We start from the raw sequence: 20341 nt of genomic DNA on the forward strand, positions 1-20341 counted from the left end.
AGCCTTCAGATTGAGATTGATTGATTAATTATATTGAAAATGAAAACATCCAACTTTACTGCTACTTCTTCTTCTTATCATTCAATCTGATTATTCTAATGCTTTTAAGCCATATATAGCTATATATATATATATATATATATATATATATATATATATATATATAGGCAAATACACGTTTTGATAATGCGGATAACTAAAACTTATAACCTGCTACAAACACTGATATATTGCATTTACAGTAAATTCCCCAATCATGAATAAAGAATTTTATATTTTCAAATCTTTTTAATTTTGATTCTGGAATAGGGTTGCTGGAGCACCTTCAGTGCGGCATCCATTCCAGTTTATACGGAAATCCAGAGTAATCTAATCCTCAAGCTACAGCGTAATATATTCTCTACATGCCCTCCCAGTCTGTGACCCTCACCAGCATCAGGGTTTAAGGAAGTTATTATGATTGTTAAGTATTGGAATCTGCAAATGCGTGGCAAATTTCTGACCTGCTGTTCTCAGGTGATTTTTATCAAATATTTCAAGGTATGGAACCATTCAACTTTCTTAAAACTGTTGAGTGACAACCCATCAATTTCCCTCATGGGATCATTAAAGTTTAATCTAATCTAACCACTGGGAAGTAATGAGAATACAACCATGTTGAATATTGTGGTCTTTTGACCTTTCGATCATGATGGACTGATTAAAGTCTATCCAGAAAGACAATGTATATGCAAGCAGCTCTCAGAAGGTCATTACAATAATTGCTAAGAAAGGGAAGAATGTGTAGATGTGATGCAGAAAATAAATTGTAGAAAGACTGTGCATGGACAGGCCTTAGAAGGGCTGCAATAGTTCCTGTCACAAAAAAAGAATATAATTCACTCTGAAACATAAATATGAATGCAGTATAACATAATACCATCCAGCAGGATATCTAATTAACACCCATATAAAGACAATTTGTAGCATGGCGTGTAAATCCATTTGAATAAAGTCAGGGCCACCACCTCTGTGTTGTATATTGAAACATGCGATGCAGCTAACTTAACGAAAGTAACGACACTGAAAGACACATGACAACCATACATACTATTTAATTTAATATGCTTTAAGGCATAAAGCAGTTAAAAGATAGAGAAATTAAAATCAAGGAGAAAATGTGCAAGTTTTAGTTCTTTGAAAATGTATTAATACAGAGAGGAAGAACATAAAAGCTATAAATGCATCATAAAACTAAACCATGCTTCACCCGGTTTTGTTTTAAGGACTGGAACAGTAAGCAGTCTGGTCCCAGATGATCTGAGAGGTCTGGAGGGTTTTTATTGTGAGAGCTAGTCAGAGATGTATTTTGGCCCCGAACCATAGAGACATTTATAGACAAGAAGCAGTCCCTCAACATCAATCTTACAACACAATGGAGGCACATGCACAGATCTGAGGAATGCTGTAATTGCAGCTTTCTTACTCTCTAATCAACAAGCATTCATTCAGCAGCTGCTGTTACTGAACTTTAGCTTTAGCAGACATGATGTGAAGTAATTTTGGCCCTGTTTGTTTTGAATCTGCTGTTTTTTTAAATTAATAGCAGATTTAACTATTACTTTCTCAGAAAATGTAGATCGTCTTTGGCCACACAGATAATTATCTTTGTTTGATCCTTTAATTTTATTTAGTTAAAAGAAGGTCAGCACACCATTGATTTTTTTATCCTCTTTGGATCACAGACATTGTTTCTTTCAAATGTACTCCATAGTCCATAGTGTCCTTAATGTCAGTAAAATTCATTATCAAAGATGATAAAACATATCAAGAGCAATGAGGCATCATGAAACTGTTAAAACATAAATAACTAGTTAAACAACATTTATGACTGTTGTGTAGCTACTATTGTTTAGAATATCTGTCAAAGAATATTCTGCAGAAACAAATGCACACACAGGGATGTAGAGTGCCACATAGGCTTTGTTTTTCATTTAGTTCATCCGATGGCAAATGACATCTGGTGATTTTATGTGTTTTGTTCACATTCCTGTTTCGGTAAATTTGGCTTACTCAGATGAGCTTCACATTTAGGCATTTTGCCCACCAGAGCAGTGATGGTCTGTTTGTATTTGTCTCTCATGTTATAAATGCTAAATATCTTATTTACAAGTGTTTCAGGATTTTATGAATGTGTGCCAATGCTGCTAACCAGCAGGTGAATGAGGTGTTATCCTCATTCTGACTCTGGCTGATGTAACACTTCCTGTTCTGTTCACTTACAGCTGTTCTGCATCAGCTGTTTTTACAACAGGGTAATGAAGGAGTCATTCACTCCCACTAAAAAGAACGCCACTACTCAATCTGAGTTGCATGCTCATGAATTGGCTCATATTGCCTTTGGGGCTGGAGACAGAGACAGACAGTCCTTGTCAGTGTAAGACCCTGAGCGTCTGTGTCATTTGCCTACTTCCAGTATGTGTTAAATGGCTTTGTTTCTAACTGACATCAGTTGCTAGCTTTTTTAGTCACATAAAGCTGTTTTTCAGAAGAAACGACACTAATGGTGTAATGATTCCATGTGCAGGCCATTATCAAACTGCCACTATGCACTTAAAGCTGTCTGTTCTTACACCCACCTTTGTAGGGATGGAGCATCCTTGACATGAGAGCTTTGAGGCTGCCCGCCGGTTATCTGTTTCTTATGATTAATTGTGACAAGACAGTGGCATATATTTGGTGTATATACAATGCCAGTGCCCATGACCTTGAATAGATGAATACAAAGTGAATAATAATGAATAATTTATGGTAATAATGTGTTGTATTATCGAATGCCTTGTATTCATAGAGCATTAGCACTTAAAGTGTTTCCACCATATGTAGCCCCCCTGATTGGTCTGGTCTATATTGTATATACTGTATACCAAATTCACCTACGTCAAGTACATAACACCTGCAGATGATACTTATTTATTCCAGCATCCTTTGCACTCCATCACACTGTGTACATATGTGTTTTCTATGCTGTAGGCTGTGTTTGAGTTTATTACTGTGTTATTGTATTATATAAGTAGGCACTTCGTGAGCATTATACAATCAGAGTCAAATTCCTCATATGTGTACACATACCTGGCAATAAAGCTGATTCTGATTCTGACATAAGACTGATAAGGTCAGCCATGACCAATGCAAATATGCATGGCATGACATGGCATGGCAGTATAGTGGATCAGTTGTTTCAACTAATTTAAAACATTTTGTCATACAGTGTGCAGATGCACAGACTCTGGAATGTGGCCAGTTTAGTATAAGTGTATGAAACAATTAAGCAAAAAAAGGTGTATTTATTACACTTAATAGAAACAAATGCCAGGCATCACACAAGTAGAAACATGTTCAACGGGGGCTAAAAGACAGTCCATCTCACTATTGTTTGTCATGGCAGTGACATTTTGTTTTGTTAATTTTTTTGATTGAGCTGGCTGTCATAGTTTTGTCTTAACATGTCTGTTACTATAGATTTATGTGTTTAATCTCATTAGTCTTTTAAATCAGCGTACCGGCAGTTTTTGATGTTTTTGATCTCATCAGGTCTAAATTGGCTTTATGAAACAATTTAATCCTGGTTAAGTTGGTTAGGCTCATTCAAGACATGCTTCTACTATAAACCAACTTTATATAACAGTCCTCAGCTCAGTTCTATTAGCACCAGTGTATTGTGTTGACATGATAATAGAGAAAGCCAAAACGGTTGATACCTTAAATCTGGCTTAAAATATTTGCTGAATGTATCTTGTTCAATTTTCACATTCAAATTTTTTTACTCCTACAATATCTGCTCACAGGCCACAGCAGCAACTGAACAATTATTAAGATATGATTAAGTTTAATCAACAGAAACTAGCTTTCTTGGCTAGCTTGCCACCCAGTCTATTGCTCAGTCTCTCTGTTAGCTGACGTTATTCAATTCAATTCAATTCAATTTTATTTATATAGCGCCAAATCACAACAACAGTTATCTCACAGCGCTTTATGTCCGTTATGTCCATAAAGGCTACTAAGCACTGTCATGTTGCCCGCTTGACCAGCTCCTGACCGACACTGGCGCCGCTCTTCACCAGCAGAAGCATAATGTTGCTTGAAACTTGGGTGGCAAGCTATAGACAACAAAGCTTAGACAGCAACCGACGAAAACGTTACCCATGTCCGAGTGTGTTATCATGTAAATTTGCCAGCTCAAGATTTATAGCGGTTAAACCTGTCTATGAAATCTGTGGCTGACTTTGCTCAAGTCGACAACTTTGCTAACATAGACAAACACCAAGCAAGTACAACAACACAAGTCACAGCAGGCCAGTTAATAACTTATTACTGCCTAGTCCAACAGAAAGAGGCTAGCTCGGCATCTGTCCTGCATCCTTTCAGCTCTTTTAGCTCACGCCAACAAGTAAAAGTCAGTCCGATATTTTCTGTTGTTCTGTCTCTTACTCTGTTACTCTCTCTTTTTCTCTTACTCGCTTCCTCCAACAACATCTTCTTTGGTCTCTTCCCATGATATCCATACTGAAAATACCAATCTAGCTTCTTCCAAAAACTTACATTGCACCTTATGTACTTGCTTGCTGAAGCAACACAGTCTCACTCCCTACTCGTCAAATGTCTGACGCATGGTCAAGGCCCTTTGTCGTCGCTTTTTAAAGACTTGGGTAGCCCTTTTGCATCAATTATTGACGTTTAGGGATCCACAGTCAAGTTAGCAACGCTTAGCAACAATAAATATGCAATATCTGGTTACACTTTCAAGATAAAACGTAACGTTTCGATACACTGCCATGTTGAAACGCGCATAATTAAAGTCGTGAAACGTTGCAGTTTCGTTAGGTTTAGGCACAGAAAGTACTTGGTTGGGTTTAGGCAACAAAACTACTTGGTTAAGGTTAGGAAAAGATCATGGTTTGGGTTAAAATAGCTATGTATGTCAATTAAGACTTAAGTTAACTAACGTTAATGTCAATTTACCTCACTCGCCTAAATAAAAACATTTAATGTTTTGTTTCGCACGGGACACAAACCCTGTTCTCCTGCTTCAAGGTCCGGGTTCTGGCCCTCTATCCACCCCAATCACCTCCTTACTTCGTCTTTTCTCTTAAATATCATACTTGCCTTTACCATCAAAAACTATGACGAACCATCGAACTATGACGTCAAAGGGATCCCTAGTGCGTCACAAACTGACGATTATGGCTCTTGACCAAGCGTCCATATGTGACGACTTGGGAGTGAGACCGGGTTGGCTGAAGAGTCGAATTGCTGCTGTTTACACCACAGATGTGATATGTCCTGCCTGGGATTCCAATGTTACATAGCTGCTGTGAGCAGTTATTTTAAGGTAAAAGTACTACATAATGTTGCTTTAAGACAGTATGGTCTCCCTAATCAGTTAATGTAAACAACTACTTGCATGTGAACTGCTGGACACAGCAGAAAGAGTTGACAGCTCATGTAGCAGAAGCAGAAGTGTTTTACGAGTTCAATTTGCTTTGCAAACTGATTTAGATCCGTCTCCGAAGCTGCGTTTCGACGTCACGTCTGTGTCGCCTGGGCGTCGGAGGAACGTGATTTTAAAGAGCTTTATTAGCTGCTGTAATCAGCTGTTCCGCTTGTTTTGGAGAAGAGGAGACCACTTTGGCTCTGTGTGAAAGCTGCCTGACTGATGAAAACTTAAAACAACAACTCCAGACCCAGTATTTAGCATAGCTCTATCAGCTGTTCTCTGTAAACACACCGCTGCATGCTGGCTGCTGTTTCTAAAGCTAAAGTTCGATCTCGACATCAGCGAGACTTGTGTGTGCTATCTGACTGTTGATTGTGATTTATGTGTTTGCAAACAACGGTGGAAAAGAGAGGAGCCAGTAGCCTCTACTCGCCCATTTAGAATTTCACTGCAAAGCAAGCCCCACCCCCCCAAAGTACTGGTACTTTTGGAAAGTACTACCCCTCGAGCAGGGATTTTTTGTGGGGTAAAATAAAGACCCTAGAACTATATTTAGACCGTGGTCCCTTCGGTGGAAACACAGTGAGTTCCTCCAAAGGTTCCTAGTGCCAGGGTATAGTTCTTTGGTCGAAACACAGCTAAAGTTGATTTGAGATGATTATCAAACTGTCCAGGTGACACTGCAAGTGGTTTCTGTGGTTTACAGCCAAATTAAATTTAAATGAACCACATACTGTTTCAAAATATATATATTTTTAATAAATGTGTTTATCTGCCAAATCCTTCTGTATTCTTGTGCAATACCTAAAAATAATTAGCTGTGAATAAATCCACAAGGACAACAGTGGCTCAGCAGAGAGTGACACATTCTGTACTTAAAATGTCACATTTGGGGAGTGGGGAGTTTTTCTCCACTATTTCTGATTCACGTCTCGACTTTGATGGAGCACTGTGATAGAACTGTATTCCCATATGGCTGTCTCCTCTGACCCTGCAGTGGCAGTAGGAAATGACAGTATGAGTAATGCTATTCATCCAGTGTGGTCCATTGGACTGAAGGCTAGCCACTGTGTGGTGAGAAAACAATAATCTGTCTTTAATATGAATCCTTTGTCGTCCCAGGGACGAGCAGGGTGAGAGCTCACCGTGTCGTAGCCTTCTATTTTTAGACACATTTTCTAAACTGCTTTCTTGGGAATGCTAAAGTATGCACATTTGGAACTGGAAATGTTCCCTGCTACTGATAGTTTGGGCAGTATTGTGTGATGATCATTTCGGAGTACATTCACTTTATGTCTGACAGTTGTTGGCTCTTCTATTGCTGTTAAGCATCATTTTGGGGGAGCCTCATTAGCTCCCTTTGCTGCATGTCATCCCCTCTCTCTCTAGGCTTTCCTGTCTATCTCTGCATCTATCTAAGACTAGAAATGCCCAAAATATTATCAAAAAAAAGATTCTCTTTAATCCTCACAAACACACAGCACTTCACAAATCAATACATTTCACTTTCTTGTGACCACTTAGTTCAAGTGGCAAGTATCATTCCAGCTATATATTTTTTTTCCATTTAGTAGTCGGTGTTAACAGCTTGACGCCGATTGTAGCGATTTTGCATCACACCTCTTCCTTTCAGACTGCAAACCAAGATAGCGCATGTATTCCCCCATTGCCTGTTGGTGCATGTTTGATACGTACCTAGGAACCTTTTGCAAGCTCTGGTTTGTTGTTTATGCCTGTTGTCGCTAATTTGCATCATACCTACATCATACCTGAATTTATATCTTTTTATATCTTTTCTATAGACAAATTAACAATGTTCAATTAATTTAACATCAGCTTGAAAGCAAATGAAAACACAAATAATTTCTTATATTTTTTGATTGTAAAAAAATTCAGGCGTCAAGGGGTTAAACTGTACCTGTAGGCCCCCGCGGGGGAGCTGAATTGGATGTATTTGATTTCAATGTCTTTCTTAGTACACAGTCATCATAGCAGCATTAGGCATATACTGTAGACATTTTATTATTTTATTGAATGCCGCTAAGACAGCAGCTGCTTCTTGGGTGCACTTCTAGTTACCATTTTTGTGTCTGCCATCTGAAATATTAATGCGCTAGTGGTGTGTCGCATATCAAAAAAAAATAAAAAAGATTCTAGTTTTGGAAAATAATGGCAGAAGCACAGTGCCTGTTTGGTGGGTGAGCAGGAGGTTGACAGTCTTCATGTGATTGTCATTCTGGGGATTTTGCCGTACATCAAGGGCTCACAGTTGAGACTTACATTATTGTGGAGAACATGCTCTTTTTGTTTGGCTGGGGAAAAAAAATCAGGTTTTCAAAACACTGTGAGTGTATTATATTATCTTTTGTCATTTTTGTCCTAGTTTCCAGTAGTAATTTCCTGTGCCCAGTGTGCACTATGGTCCATGTTGCTGCTGACAACAGTGTTGGACTGGTAAAGATATAACACACAACTTGACTCCTCCACTCACCATTTGCTGCTCCTTTTTACCTGACAACAAGGACTTTTACTGAGAGACTATAAACCCTGCCAGTTGTGTTTGGTGGACTGTAAACCTATTTGAGTAAATGTGTTTGGACATGCTTCATGGAGTGGCAATATGTAACCGAATAAGATAAAATATGACCAACAAATACAGTTTTTAGGAGGACAGAGGCAAACAGGAGAGGACCTGAGTGCACCCTGAGAGACAGGCTAGTTTAGATTTGGGTGTAAAGACGGATAGATCCATGAATCCACTCTGGCTAATGTCAATAAAAATACACTGTAACCACATTTAGTGCATTAATGGATCCTTAAAATAGCAACAGAGAATTATGTCTGTTTACTTTTCTTACGGAATACATATTTTAGCTCATGCTGCTGCTGTTGAAACTTTACTCAACACATCAGAAAGATATTTTTATCGTCACCCAAAGTTTAGAAAATCCCCTGCACATGGAATTATTAGAAAGTAACAGCAGAGAACATCTATGTACAAGCTGAAAGTGATCTAGTGTTTCTAAAAACGCACATTTCTGTGAAACAGTCAAACTATTTTTTTAGGATGTAAAAGTCTGTTGGTAAAAAGCCTTTACTGATGACAAAGATTAAGGATTTGGTCTAAACTGAATAGGTGGAACTGTAAAGAATTAACATTAACTTCATCCAAAGGCAATGCTGTCTGACCTTGACTTGGTATACTATATGATTTTCAGTGGGTAGGATGAAGATTTTTTATATACTCTGTACAAGGATGGTTTATAATGAAGAATGTTTCTGTAACCTTAAAAACAAACAAGACTACAAACAATTTTTCCTCCTTGTCTTGTCTCCTGGAACAAATATTTCACCTTTGTGACACTGTTAATCGATTGCTTTTTTTGAGATGATACTCCAGTATCTACTGCTGGGGTGACCAGACATCCCGAAATATTTGGGGAAGTCCCAAATTATGAGCAGTTGTCCTGACTCCTGTCCTGTATGTCCCACCTACGTTTTTGTTAGCCTAATAAAACATTATATTTACAAGTCCCCTGCCCTGAATTTCACCTGTTCTCATCTGGTCACCCTATTATTGTGCAAACAAGACTCTGAGTCTAAAGCCATGCCTGCAGCTCTGGGAGGCTGTACATGGTCACAGGCTAGCATAGTCATGTTTAGCAGCTGTAATGTTAATTATTTATTAATTAGCACTAAACACAAAGTACAGCTGAGGCTTATGCAGATGTCATTATTTTGCAAGTATTTGGCCAAAGAATTAAAGACATTTTGACCTGATGATGGCGCTACAGGAAGTGTTTAGGGATAATTCATCTTAAGGAGACATTGGTATCTGCATGATTCCATAGCAGATCCATTCAGTAGTTTTTGAGATATTTCAGGCTGGACCATAGTGACCGATCAATAATTTGATCCCCATCCACGCCGCAAGCATGGCTTACAAAATTTAATTTTCAAAAACCTACAATGAAAAACGCTGAAATGATCCTTTAATCAGCTACAATTTATCTTGCCACGCTGATGGAGCTGAGCTCTACAGAGAGCGTGGAGGATTTCATTTGAAACACAACTTGTAGTGTCATCACAGCGGGCACCAGGTACAAACCATTTTGGCATGAAGTGCAATTGAGAAAAGTATACTGACTGTCAGTGAGTGTTACGGCAGGACAGTTTTTGACAGTGCCACCCATTGTTGGCCTCTCGCCAAGTGCTGGCTCTCACAAGCGCAGACAATCTGAAAGCTGTCTGATGTTAACGTTTGAGACCTAATGTGCCATCTTGTCAGTAAGGTGTCTTAGTTGGGGAAACCCTGTCAAAACTATGACCTAAATACCTCACAAGAAGATATTTGTGGAGAAAAGCACTCTGTACTGTTTTTCTTTACAACAACAACTCTGCAACAGTTTATCAAGCTAACCTTCAGTCAGTTATGATTATGAAAGCTTTCTATATTTTGTCAATAAATGCTCTAATTCACTTCTTTGATGAACCCCACTGCATCCTCTAGAGGATGTGACTGGACATTTTACAACAGGTTATTTATACAGAAAGAGAGAGCAAAAAGCAAAGTGACAGCATAAGAAATAGAAAGTTTCCAGCTAGGTATTCAGAATCAGAATCAGTTTTATTGCCAGATATGTGTGCACATATGAGGAATTTGACTCAGGATTGTACATTGCTCACGATGTGCTTACTTATACAATATACCATAACACAATAATAAAATAATAATAAAATAAAATCAGACACAAACAGAATAGACAACACTAACATACACACTATGAACAAAATTGCTTACATTCTGGTCTGCATTACATTCTGGTCTATTGGGCCTCCTGTCAGTAGAGGAGTTGGTATCTCTTCCTTTTCTATGATTGATTTCTCCCTGTATCCCTGTTGAACAGTGCTGCTATTGTAGTTGAGCAGGAAATATCTGGAAATGTTTATTTTATCCACACAAATCAGAAAACACACAACCAAACAAACAACTAAATAGACCCAAGAGCATATAGTGGTTTAGGACACCATATGTGTTTTTTTACAGGATCCTTTAAAGAGACTGAGCATCTCTGTCCTTGTTCTGAAGACACACACTGGAAGGTCAGTGGTTTGAATCCCAGGACCAGCTGGGAATAATAGTTTTAGGATTAATAATGCTCTTCTTTCCAGAGTAGCTGCTGACAAGGTGCCCTTGAGCACTTAACCTCTGGTAGCTCCACAGGAGTGACTGGGTAGCCAGCAGAGGAAGACTGAACTGAGCAGCTCCCAGTGTGAATGTGTGCACCATATGAATATGAAGCAGGACAATGCTGAACACAGCAAGGACTCTAGAAAAAATTCTCACCGTGTTCACAGAGCAACTACAGACGAAGAATAACACAATGAATTAAAAAGCTTCCTCCTGTTGCACCTTCACCTGCAGCCGTTCTCTTTTGCTGCGACTTGGCATGCATTCAACTAAATCTCACAGTAGCACCGCGGCACCTGTCAGGGAAGTAGCAGCAGAGGGAGATAACCTTTCATATTTACATTTTATGACCTAGTTTATTTATATACTAAGGGAATACTTTGGTGAGTTTTTTTCAGCCTTTTTCAATGTGTGCAGGGGTTTTCAAGTATGTTGTGCAAGCCTTATTATTAACTTCATATTTTTTATCTGTTTGTTGCAAGGATTTGCAACTTGAGCATTTCTCTTCACATTGAGCGGCCCCTGTGAAAAAATGGTTACTGTATATTTCTTCAAGGAAAAATGGAGATAGACAAAAATAATACATAAATATCCTATATTCTGTGTGTACACTTGCCCTCTCTTTTTCTACTGTAGACACAGCTCTACATTCATATACTCCCACACCCACACACACTCACATAGAGATGATTCAGCAAAACATTAGCTTTACTCAGTTTGTTTGACTCAAAGTAGGTATTATATATATTTATTTTTAGATTTATGTTTTCTTGGCACACTTTGGGCCCCTTGGTACCAACTGAGTGACGCCTACCTGAGTATTGTTTCTGTCCATCCCTTTATGACCACAGTGTACCATCTTCTTATGGCTTTTTCCAGCAGGATAAAGCACCATGTCACAAAGCTCAAATCCTCTCAAACTGGTTTCTTGAACATGACACTGTCAAGCATGCAAACTAGTCAGGGCTAAAAAAAAGGTGAGAAGGATATGCAAGCAGATAAACACACAGAGATGATGTCAGAGCGGTCTGTTTAAGCTTACATGTTTGTATAGATAACTTGCAATTGTGCAACGAGAGAAGATATCGGCATGCAAAGGCGTCACTTTGTGTTGAAAAGCGGTGGAGAAATAAGGGCTCAGATTAGGGGTGTGACGATAAAAGCTCACAAGAGGAGATGATACATGATATTGGTGTCACGAGAACAAGACAAGAAGATATTTTAACACTACTTTAAAGGAAAAAAATAATGCTGAAATATATGAGTGGCTGGGGGTATTAAAACATTTAATTAAACATTTAATTTCATGCATTCTGGTCAAATGTTCTGCACCAGATTCCTTTCCTGCAATAATTTATGTGGAAATGTTTTTATTTAAATAAAAGGGAAACAACATTCAGGTGGCAGGTGACAATTGAAAATCTGAAAAATAAAAGAGAACGGAAAACTTGTCCAAAAAGAAACTGTCAAGAAGTTGTTAAAGTTACTGACTGGTGTGTGCACATTTTGAGGTCACTTCATAATTAGTAGCTTGATTTTTTTTTTAGCTTAAGTTAAATAAATTAACTTTTCTCAACGCAGTTTCATTTGTTATTTAACATTTCTGGTTGCAAGCTATTCAGAACATTTTAACAAATGCTGCCAAAAAGTGGTGGGGACAAAATCAGCCATTTTGAAATTATTTTCTCATCGGATCTGCACAAATCACATAGGTGGCCCATTTTGGTCTCAAAACGGCAAATTTTGCAGAAAGGTGAGGAGTTCCGGAGATCTCAATCCAATAGAGCACCTTTGAGATGTGGTTGAATGGGAGTTGAATGCGCAGCTGACAAGTCTGCAGCAACTGTGTGATGCTATCATGTCACTATGGGCAAAAGTTCTGAAGGCAAAAGGAGGTCCAACCCAGTACTAGCTTAGGGTCAGGACACCTGTGCCATGGAATGCAATAAAAAAACACAGTTGCACTTTCTGATAACAATATCCAACCATCCAACAAGATTGCATACATACAACGTACTCGAGGAAGAGATCTGTCACCAGAACCAGAGCATTGTGGCGGCTTCTGCCTGCACTATTCCTCGCTGCATAATTTAAATCAATGCATGCAAAGCTTTCATGGAAGGAAATGTATTATTTCAAATAAGCAGTAACTTAACTCAATAAATTCAGTCCCAACACTGCTCTAGGGTTACATTCTGATCAAGGGATGGGGACCACCGTCTCACACCATCCTCATTGGCAAAGCTTCTATTGATACTTTAGTTCTTTCTGGATTCGCTTTTTGTCTGCATCTTTCGCTTACAGTAATAACATCGGTTGATGTTAAAATGTGAGGATGATCACAAATATGTGAACACCTCACTCCTGAAACTGAAATGTTAAATCAGCTGAGTGATGTTAGTGATATGCAGAACTGCAATTATTTTTAAATCTCTGATATGCTGCCTGAGGCTTGTCAGATTAAAGGTAAGGTATCTGTCGCCTGTTCGCTCTTCACTTCCCATTTTGCAGAAAACACACAAACCTTGCAACTTCGCATACCTTACCAGTCAAGCCTGCATGGAGTTTGACATGACAAGATCATTTCAGGTTGTTAAAAATGTTGACATACATACATCTATTCCCAAATCTACACCTATGATCCTGTATAATGTATATGTACATCTAATGACATTCATGTCTATTTCAATACACTTAGCCTAAATAAAATCTGATAGTTTTATCAGAACCTGAGCTGTGATTTGCATTGCGTGTTTTCTAAATATAAAATGTGCATCGTTCCCAGGCTTAAGTAAAACGGCCATAGTTAGATGGCCATTACTGACCTTCAGACCTTTAATGTTTTACTGGCAGCAAATAATAGAACTCTTCAGAGATGCACTCTCGTCTTGCTGGATTGTCTGACGTGTATTGTCTTCCCTATAATGTCTGTGACTTAATCTAAATTCACTGGTAGTTTGTGTTTGTGGCAAAGACAACATTTTATTGATTTATTTATAGGATAAACGTTAAGTTTTTAAGAAGCAAATGTGTTGCAACTATTAACATGGAAACCTGTCTCTCATGCTCCCCTGGCTTCCTTTAACATACAAGCTCTCTTCAGCTAATTTACTGTCACTCTGGCTGAGTGAGTCTCCTTCCATTTACAGCCTCATTCCTTCAAATTCCCCCCACACGTTAATTTTCCCTGCACACACACTGCACGTATTAGTTTTGGCCGGGACGTGGTAATCTGTGAACCAGGAATTTCTTGTTTTGCTCTATTTACTGTGAATGCTGTGTGTGTGACTGTGGGGTTAACAAACACTGCTGGGTATGTGAAGCTCCCTGGTTGACGTGCTACATACAGTATATATATGGACTGTGTCTGATAAGTTGTGCTGGGACCTGCAGACCTATCAGCCAGAAGCTGATGCTTTTTGCACTGAATTCATCTCCCCACATATGTGAGCTTACTTAAACTTCAGGGTACTTTGGATTTAAAAGACTGTTTTCACAGTTTGTGCAAACTCATGCCAAATTTATAACATCCATTAATTAAAAAAAGAAAAGAACTGGCACACAAAGCTGAAACATCTTTCCATTCTTTTACTGATACTATCAATAAATGTTCTGCCAAATTCTGGTTTTAAGTGGTGTTTAATACCCCAGTGCATTCTGAGTGTGGTTTTGTTTTACATTAAATTTATATGCTGTTATTCCCCTGCAGAAAAATACTGCTCAAACCACCCCTGCATCATAATCCACTTCTCCACCCTTGGTCTGTGAGTTCAGTTTGTTTAAAAAACAAAGCTAAATATGCTGCATCAGGTTGGCTGGTTCCGTTTTCTGGTTCCAGGTTGGAAGAGTGTCCAAGTATGTGAAACAATGATGCTAACAAATGTCAAATCCAACCTATTTTTTGTCCTCACACATTTTTATTAGCTAAAAGCATTGTGGGAGATATTTAGGCAGCAGTTGTAATGGCTAAAATTAAACTTTTGGCTTTTGTCTGGTTAAAGTGTTTTCTGCAAGCAAGTTTCTGTATTCAGTCTATTTTACCCGACAGGTAGCATCTAACTTTATAACAGTAAAAACAATGAACATTCTCTCATTTTCATGTAAAAATGTTTAATAATTTAAGTTCATTTAGTTGGTGTAAGGTGTGTGAATCAAGTGAGTTAGTCTGCACTTAAAGAAACAGAGAACATTATTTTTTTTTAGTAACATGAATCACAGGATGCAATGTTTTTTTTCTTACCTGTTTGCTTCTTGATCTTTTTGGGATCAGGTGGAAGGCAATGTCAGTGTGCACATTATCTCATGTTTTGACTGATGTGATCTAAGGGATGAGGCGCGTCTCATCACTTTGTATGTATAAAGTCAGTGTGTCAGATAACAACTTCTCGAGGAGCACTCGAAGATTGCATCTCCTCCAGACTAAGATTTGGTTTTATTTTTAAATTGCTACATAACTCTAGTTTGATCCATGCCCATCTGGATTATTTCACTCATATTTCCTTCGTACATGTTTAAACTGATTGTTTAGCTGTCCAGCAATATTTTACTGTTTTGGGTCACCTTCACCGCTTTACTAGCATTGTCAGCAGACTGCTGTTTTCAGAGAAAAAGCACTAAAAACCTACTCTACTACCATATCAAATTACAAAGCTTTAATGATATTATATTTACTAAAAATAGATTTAGATGTATTGATGATGATGATGATGATGATAATAATCGAACTGAAATGTGTTTTTTGTTCCATTCCACAAGCCAAGAAACAAGCTAACCAAATGTCTTACCTTTAATGAACTACAGCTACATGTATTTTATATTTATGCCAAAGAAGTTGGCATTTTTGTTAACACAACATCACAATTGTACCTTGTAGAGAGTGCTTCTACCTCTCATCGCACCTCATCAGACATCGTTGGATGTCAGTATTTTAATAATCTTTGAATGGTGTTTTTGTTTGAGGTTTCATGGCCCTTAACAGAGACAAAGCTTTGTGTCGAAGGCCTTAATCTCTAATGCAAATTTGTCCTTTCTGTCTTTCTTCCTACCAGATGCAACGTGGATAGCAAAGTATCACGAGTGGCGTGGCTCAATCGCACCACCATTTTATTCGCAGGAAGTGAGAAGTGGTCTCTGGACCCTCGCGTCATCCTGATGGAAAACACAGCAGTCACAGAGTACAGCATCAAGATCCAAAATGTTGACGTCCATGATGAAGGGCCCTATGTCTGCTCAATCCTGACAAACAAGAAACCAAAATCCACAAAAGTGCATCTCATTGTTCAAGGTAAGACCTCTCCAGTCTGTCAGTGACTGTATTCAGCCACAACAAATAACCAAAGGATATAACAGAATAAGTGTTGAAACGGTGTTGTGCGTTGGTTTTCTTCAGATTTACAGGTGGACAATTGTAAATTTAAGCTGTTCAATGTCTGGATTTGGCCAGGGCGAGTCTACAGTCAAATCAAATGAGAAATCTTTGCTCCGTTGTTTTAGGACAGTGTGATTAGATGGAATACAGTGAGAATTAGTAGTGGCGATGAAACCAGCATCCAATCTCGATTTAATTTCAAAGTGCTGATAGATATTGATTTAGCACACAGTACTTTGAAGAATGTCCTGGCTCAGTTTCATTGCAAAGGCCTACTAAATCAACTTTCAGCACTGAGACATTTGTTGTCTTTTATGATGAAATCAATTTCCTCCATGGTGAGTTTCCACAAACAATTAGCACCACCGCCCTGAGATCATGTAGCTGGACTAAATTGACATATAATTAAAATTTGGATGAAGATAGTTCTATCAGATACCTAATGCAGAATCACAGAGAGTAGACTACACCATTGAACGACAGCCGGTAACCCCTGAGTAGATGCAGATTGCACCATTTAAGAGTTTCGAAAAGAAAGATATTGCTTAATTTTTTTGAGAATTCAGATTTCTCTTTAGACATTTCAACTAGCACATCTTATGAAACATAATTGACTCAATCTTCACAAAAACCTATTAAACTTTCATGAAATCATAATTAACATTGAGTATTTTTTTCACACTGTATAATTCATTATGATATCTCATTAACTCTTAATTGATGCTGAGAAGTATCAGGCCATGGTTTTAATCAAACAATAGACAAGCATATTCTCGCACAGACAAGAAAGCATCTCCAAGTCTCCAATTATACTTTCCCATGGATTTTATCTATCCTTATTTCCTGACCTTGACCTTAAGCATCCCAATAACCCAACTCTCTGGATCCTGCACGCTCACATTTGAAATTAAAAGCGGCCGTGAGATCCGCCAAACAGGAGAAGCTGGGCTTTAATACACCAACAAAACACTGGTGGTGGTGCTCTGTGTTGTTATACCAAAGGAATTATGTACCTGCTCCAACAATCAGTGTGCAGGTGAGAGCAACAGTCTGTCAGCGGTACAAGGGTAGCAAATATACAGAAATATACCTAACTGATTATAGGTCATACACAACAATTAAAAGTTGATTTATTATTATTTTTTGAAGACACGAAACAAAGTGAGTGTTTTTTCCTTAATAATAGCTTAACAACCACTGCTTAAGTTATTACTGTGGCTTTTGTCAATATTCAATAACAAATGACAGACAATAAAGCAAGTCTTGGTTTTATTTAGGATAATAATCATATCTTAGACCATATCACAGATACTGTGATGGCAACTTTACCAGCCATGGGAATCTTTATACATTTATACCACAAGTCCATGACTTTGTTGTTTGACAGTGCTGCTTGTCCACAGTGTTAGTAACTGCAGTATTGCTCTCAGCTGCCTGACTCATCTCCCCAGTGCTGACTGAACTACTGTTATCTTGTTCTGTTGAAGCTGGTACTTTGGCATTAGCATTAACTTCTGGATAGCTAGCTAAACCAGACAGATGCCAGACAGCAATTCTTGTGATTTTCATAGGATTACTTTATTTTGCTGGAGTCATCGGCATGTACCAACTGGTTACTCAGTCGGGGGAGTTAACTAATGCTATAGCTCTCTGAACTTGCACAGTGAGCACAATGAGGTGCTATTATTCCTCATCTACGGAGGGCAGAGGAAATGTATTTGTTTCTTGACTGTGACACTTTACAGCACATGTCCCTTGTCTTCTACGTTGTTGGTTAATCTGTTTGATTAAAAACATTAGAACACAGATTGACCGATAATCATTGGCATCCCTAATTACATAGACGCAGTAGTTTGCTTTAATCTCAAAATATCAACATACTGCATTAAGGATTTGTCCTACATTTATATAAAGAACACATATTTATACGTTCTGTAGAAATAAAACATTTAAATAAGAAAGAATGGGTGGTTGTGAAGATGTATTTTAGGTGCTGCTAATACAAATGGAAAGTTCTGTGTTATTTTTTAGCTTTCTGATTTTTTTGGATTAAAATCTCGTTCAGATGGGGCCTAGGTTGAGTGTTCTCAGGCAGGAAAAACACTGATGCTTTCATTTGAAAAGTGGCTTTTTTCACAATGCAATTGAAGCCTGCTGTCATAAATTCCTGTCACACACTTGTTTTTTCTGACATTGCATGGTGAAGCAGGGAGGATGGGTGAAGGGAGATAAGCCTAGATATATTTCTGTATGGCTTCTGTATATGAGTGTAAAGCATATTGATAGTTGTTACGACAGTAGTGAAGTAATATTTGTGAAAGCAATCCAACAGTTTATTTGGGTGGAGGGACAGTCATGCAGAGAAATAGCATGGCCCAGTACTTCTCCCATGCTGGCACTAGTCTTGGGCTCAACAGTGGTGTAATGCTGCGTTGGCCTGGTTAAACATGCCAGTACCGCACATGATGAATACAGTGTTAACATGCAATTGCTGCCAATTGTTCAACTTTGTGAGAGTTTTGTGTTGTGGGAACATTTTATAAGAAGGGGCACAGATTTATGTCACACCCTGGGGTTGCAAATGAATGAATACTGCCACCTTTATGGCAAAGACAGATCAGGAAGTCCATGGGGGATGTTAGTGGGGCCTTTCATCCCCACAGGCGCTCTCCTCTCAAGCACCTCAGAAATGGAGATTGGTGTTGAACCTGTACATAGAGATGGGCTCTGGAGGCTAACATCAATCAGCCCGGTGACCTTGTCAGCTGATACCCTCAGGAATATAGGACATCTGCTTCCATGGTGACTGCACACAGGGAGTGGACTGACTGCAGTTAAGCCACACTACAAGAAAGAATAATATCTTGGAGTGCTTTGTAGTTCATAGTGTATGTATTGCAATGACTACAAGTGGCGGAGAAGGAGCCAAGGACTCTGATTGAACATTGAGTGGTCACAGTTACACTGTGATGCCAACTTTAAGGACTTTAGTTCTGTTTCTTTGATGAACAAAGAACCTTGCTGTTGCCATCTTACTGACTATCCCTGAAACACCACAGTAACAGCATAGTCAGTATTGGTGTAACGGATCCCCCCCACGGTTCGGCACGCATGATGATTATTATTATTATCAACATACAGTGATTTACAGTGAAATAACATACATTTATTTTTGGTGATACGAAAAATTATCTAATCCATGACTCGAAACCACGGGATGATCCGAACTATGTTTTGAGGGCCGTTGTCTCCAGTATAATTGCATCACTCATGTCAAAAGTAGAGCCCAACCAGTTTATCATTTTGCAGATATTATCGGCCGATATAAGCTACTTGCAGATACATCAGCATTGGTGTTTATAACAGCCGATATAAGACTATTAAAAAAGGGAAACAGAGAGTCGGATCCTTCCCTCATGTCATGGGTGTTACATAGTTTGCCCACCAGAGGGTGCGCTGCAGCTCCTCTGTTAACCACACTGCAGCACCACAGAACAAAACATCAGCTGACCACAGTCTACCTGAGCTCAGAGTGGCTCTGCCGGAGTAGCTCCTGGTAGCGCTCGCACTCAGTGTTCCCGGTGAGTTGGTCTTTTGTCACGTCAATTACATGATTTAAATAATAATAAAAATAGCCCTCATCACTTTTCCTCTTCGAAGACCAGACTTGCTAACCAATTGCCCTCTCCAGGCTCACAGTGTGTTTAATGTTATGGTAGTTGGTAGTTGGAGGCTACGCTGCTGACAGACGTGAGTGTAGATTTTTTTCTGAAACAGTTCGGCAGTTCTAATTTTTTTACTTCTAAATATTTTCTAACATCGCCAACAGCAGATACAATGCTGCCTGTTGCTAAATTAGCCACAAAGCCAATGCAGTGTTTATCAGTGGAGGAGGCTAACATTATTGAGTGATTAAACTGTAGTGTCCCTAGTTACAGTCGGCGTGTCAGAAATGATTAAACCAGAGAGAACTGAACAAGTATCTAACACACAGTTGCAGGTCCTCGTAGTCACTCATGTAGTATAAGATTAATTCAAGGGCAGCGCTTCATCTGTTACTGTATCATAGAGCCAGAAGTGTGTTAGGAAATCGTTTCTGCAGCATTGGATAGAATTAACAGAGTGCAGGTGATAAACTACATGTAGTGGCAGATTATATGTAAGGTAACTACTGCATGACTAAAAAAAACTAAATCCCCCTCTCACCCCTTGAGGGGTGATATGTGTCATACTCAAGCTCGGGCCTGGGAGTTTGAGGGTTCTGTGCAGTATCTTAGCTGTTCCAAGGACTGCACTCTTCTGGACA

At 38.7% G+C, this 20341-nt stretch overlaps 1 protein-coding gene across 2 annotated transcripts in view; it reads left to right on the forward strand.

Moving 5' to 3' along the window:
• The window catches only part of opcml (opioid binding protein/cell adhesion molecule-like), a 346479-nt gene that overhangs the window by 231890 nt on the left and 94248 nt on the right, over positions 1 to 20341 (forward strand). For both annotated transcript variants that reach the window (XM_038708261.1, XM_038708260.1), the window contains one exon: positions 15716 to 15951. In XM_038708261.1, coding sequence (XP_038564189.1) covers positions 15716 to 15951 — 236 coding nt within the window. The remainder of the gene's footprint in view (positions 1 to 15715; positions 15952 to 20341) is intronic.

Source organism: Micropterus salmoides, unplaced genomic scaffold, assembly GCF_014851395.1.
Source record: "Micropterus salmoides isolate LMB-PRFRI ecotype aquatic unplaced genomic scaffold, ASM1485139v1 Ms_hic_scaffold_9, whole genome shotgun sequence".
NCBI classification, from domain to species: Eukaryota; Metazoa; Chordata; class Actinopteri; order Centrarchiformes; family Centrarchidae; genus Micropterus; species Micropterus salmoides.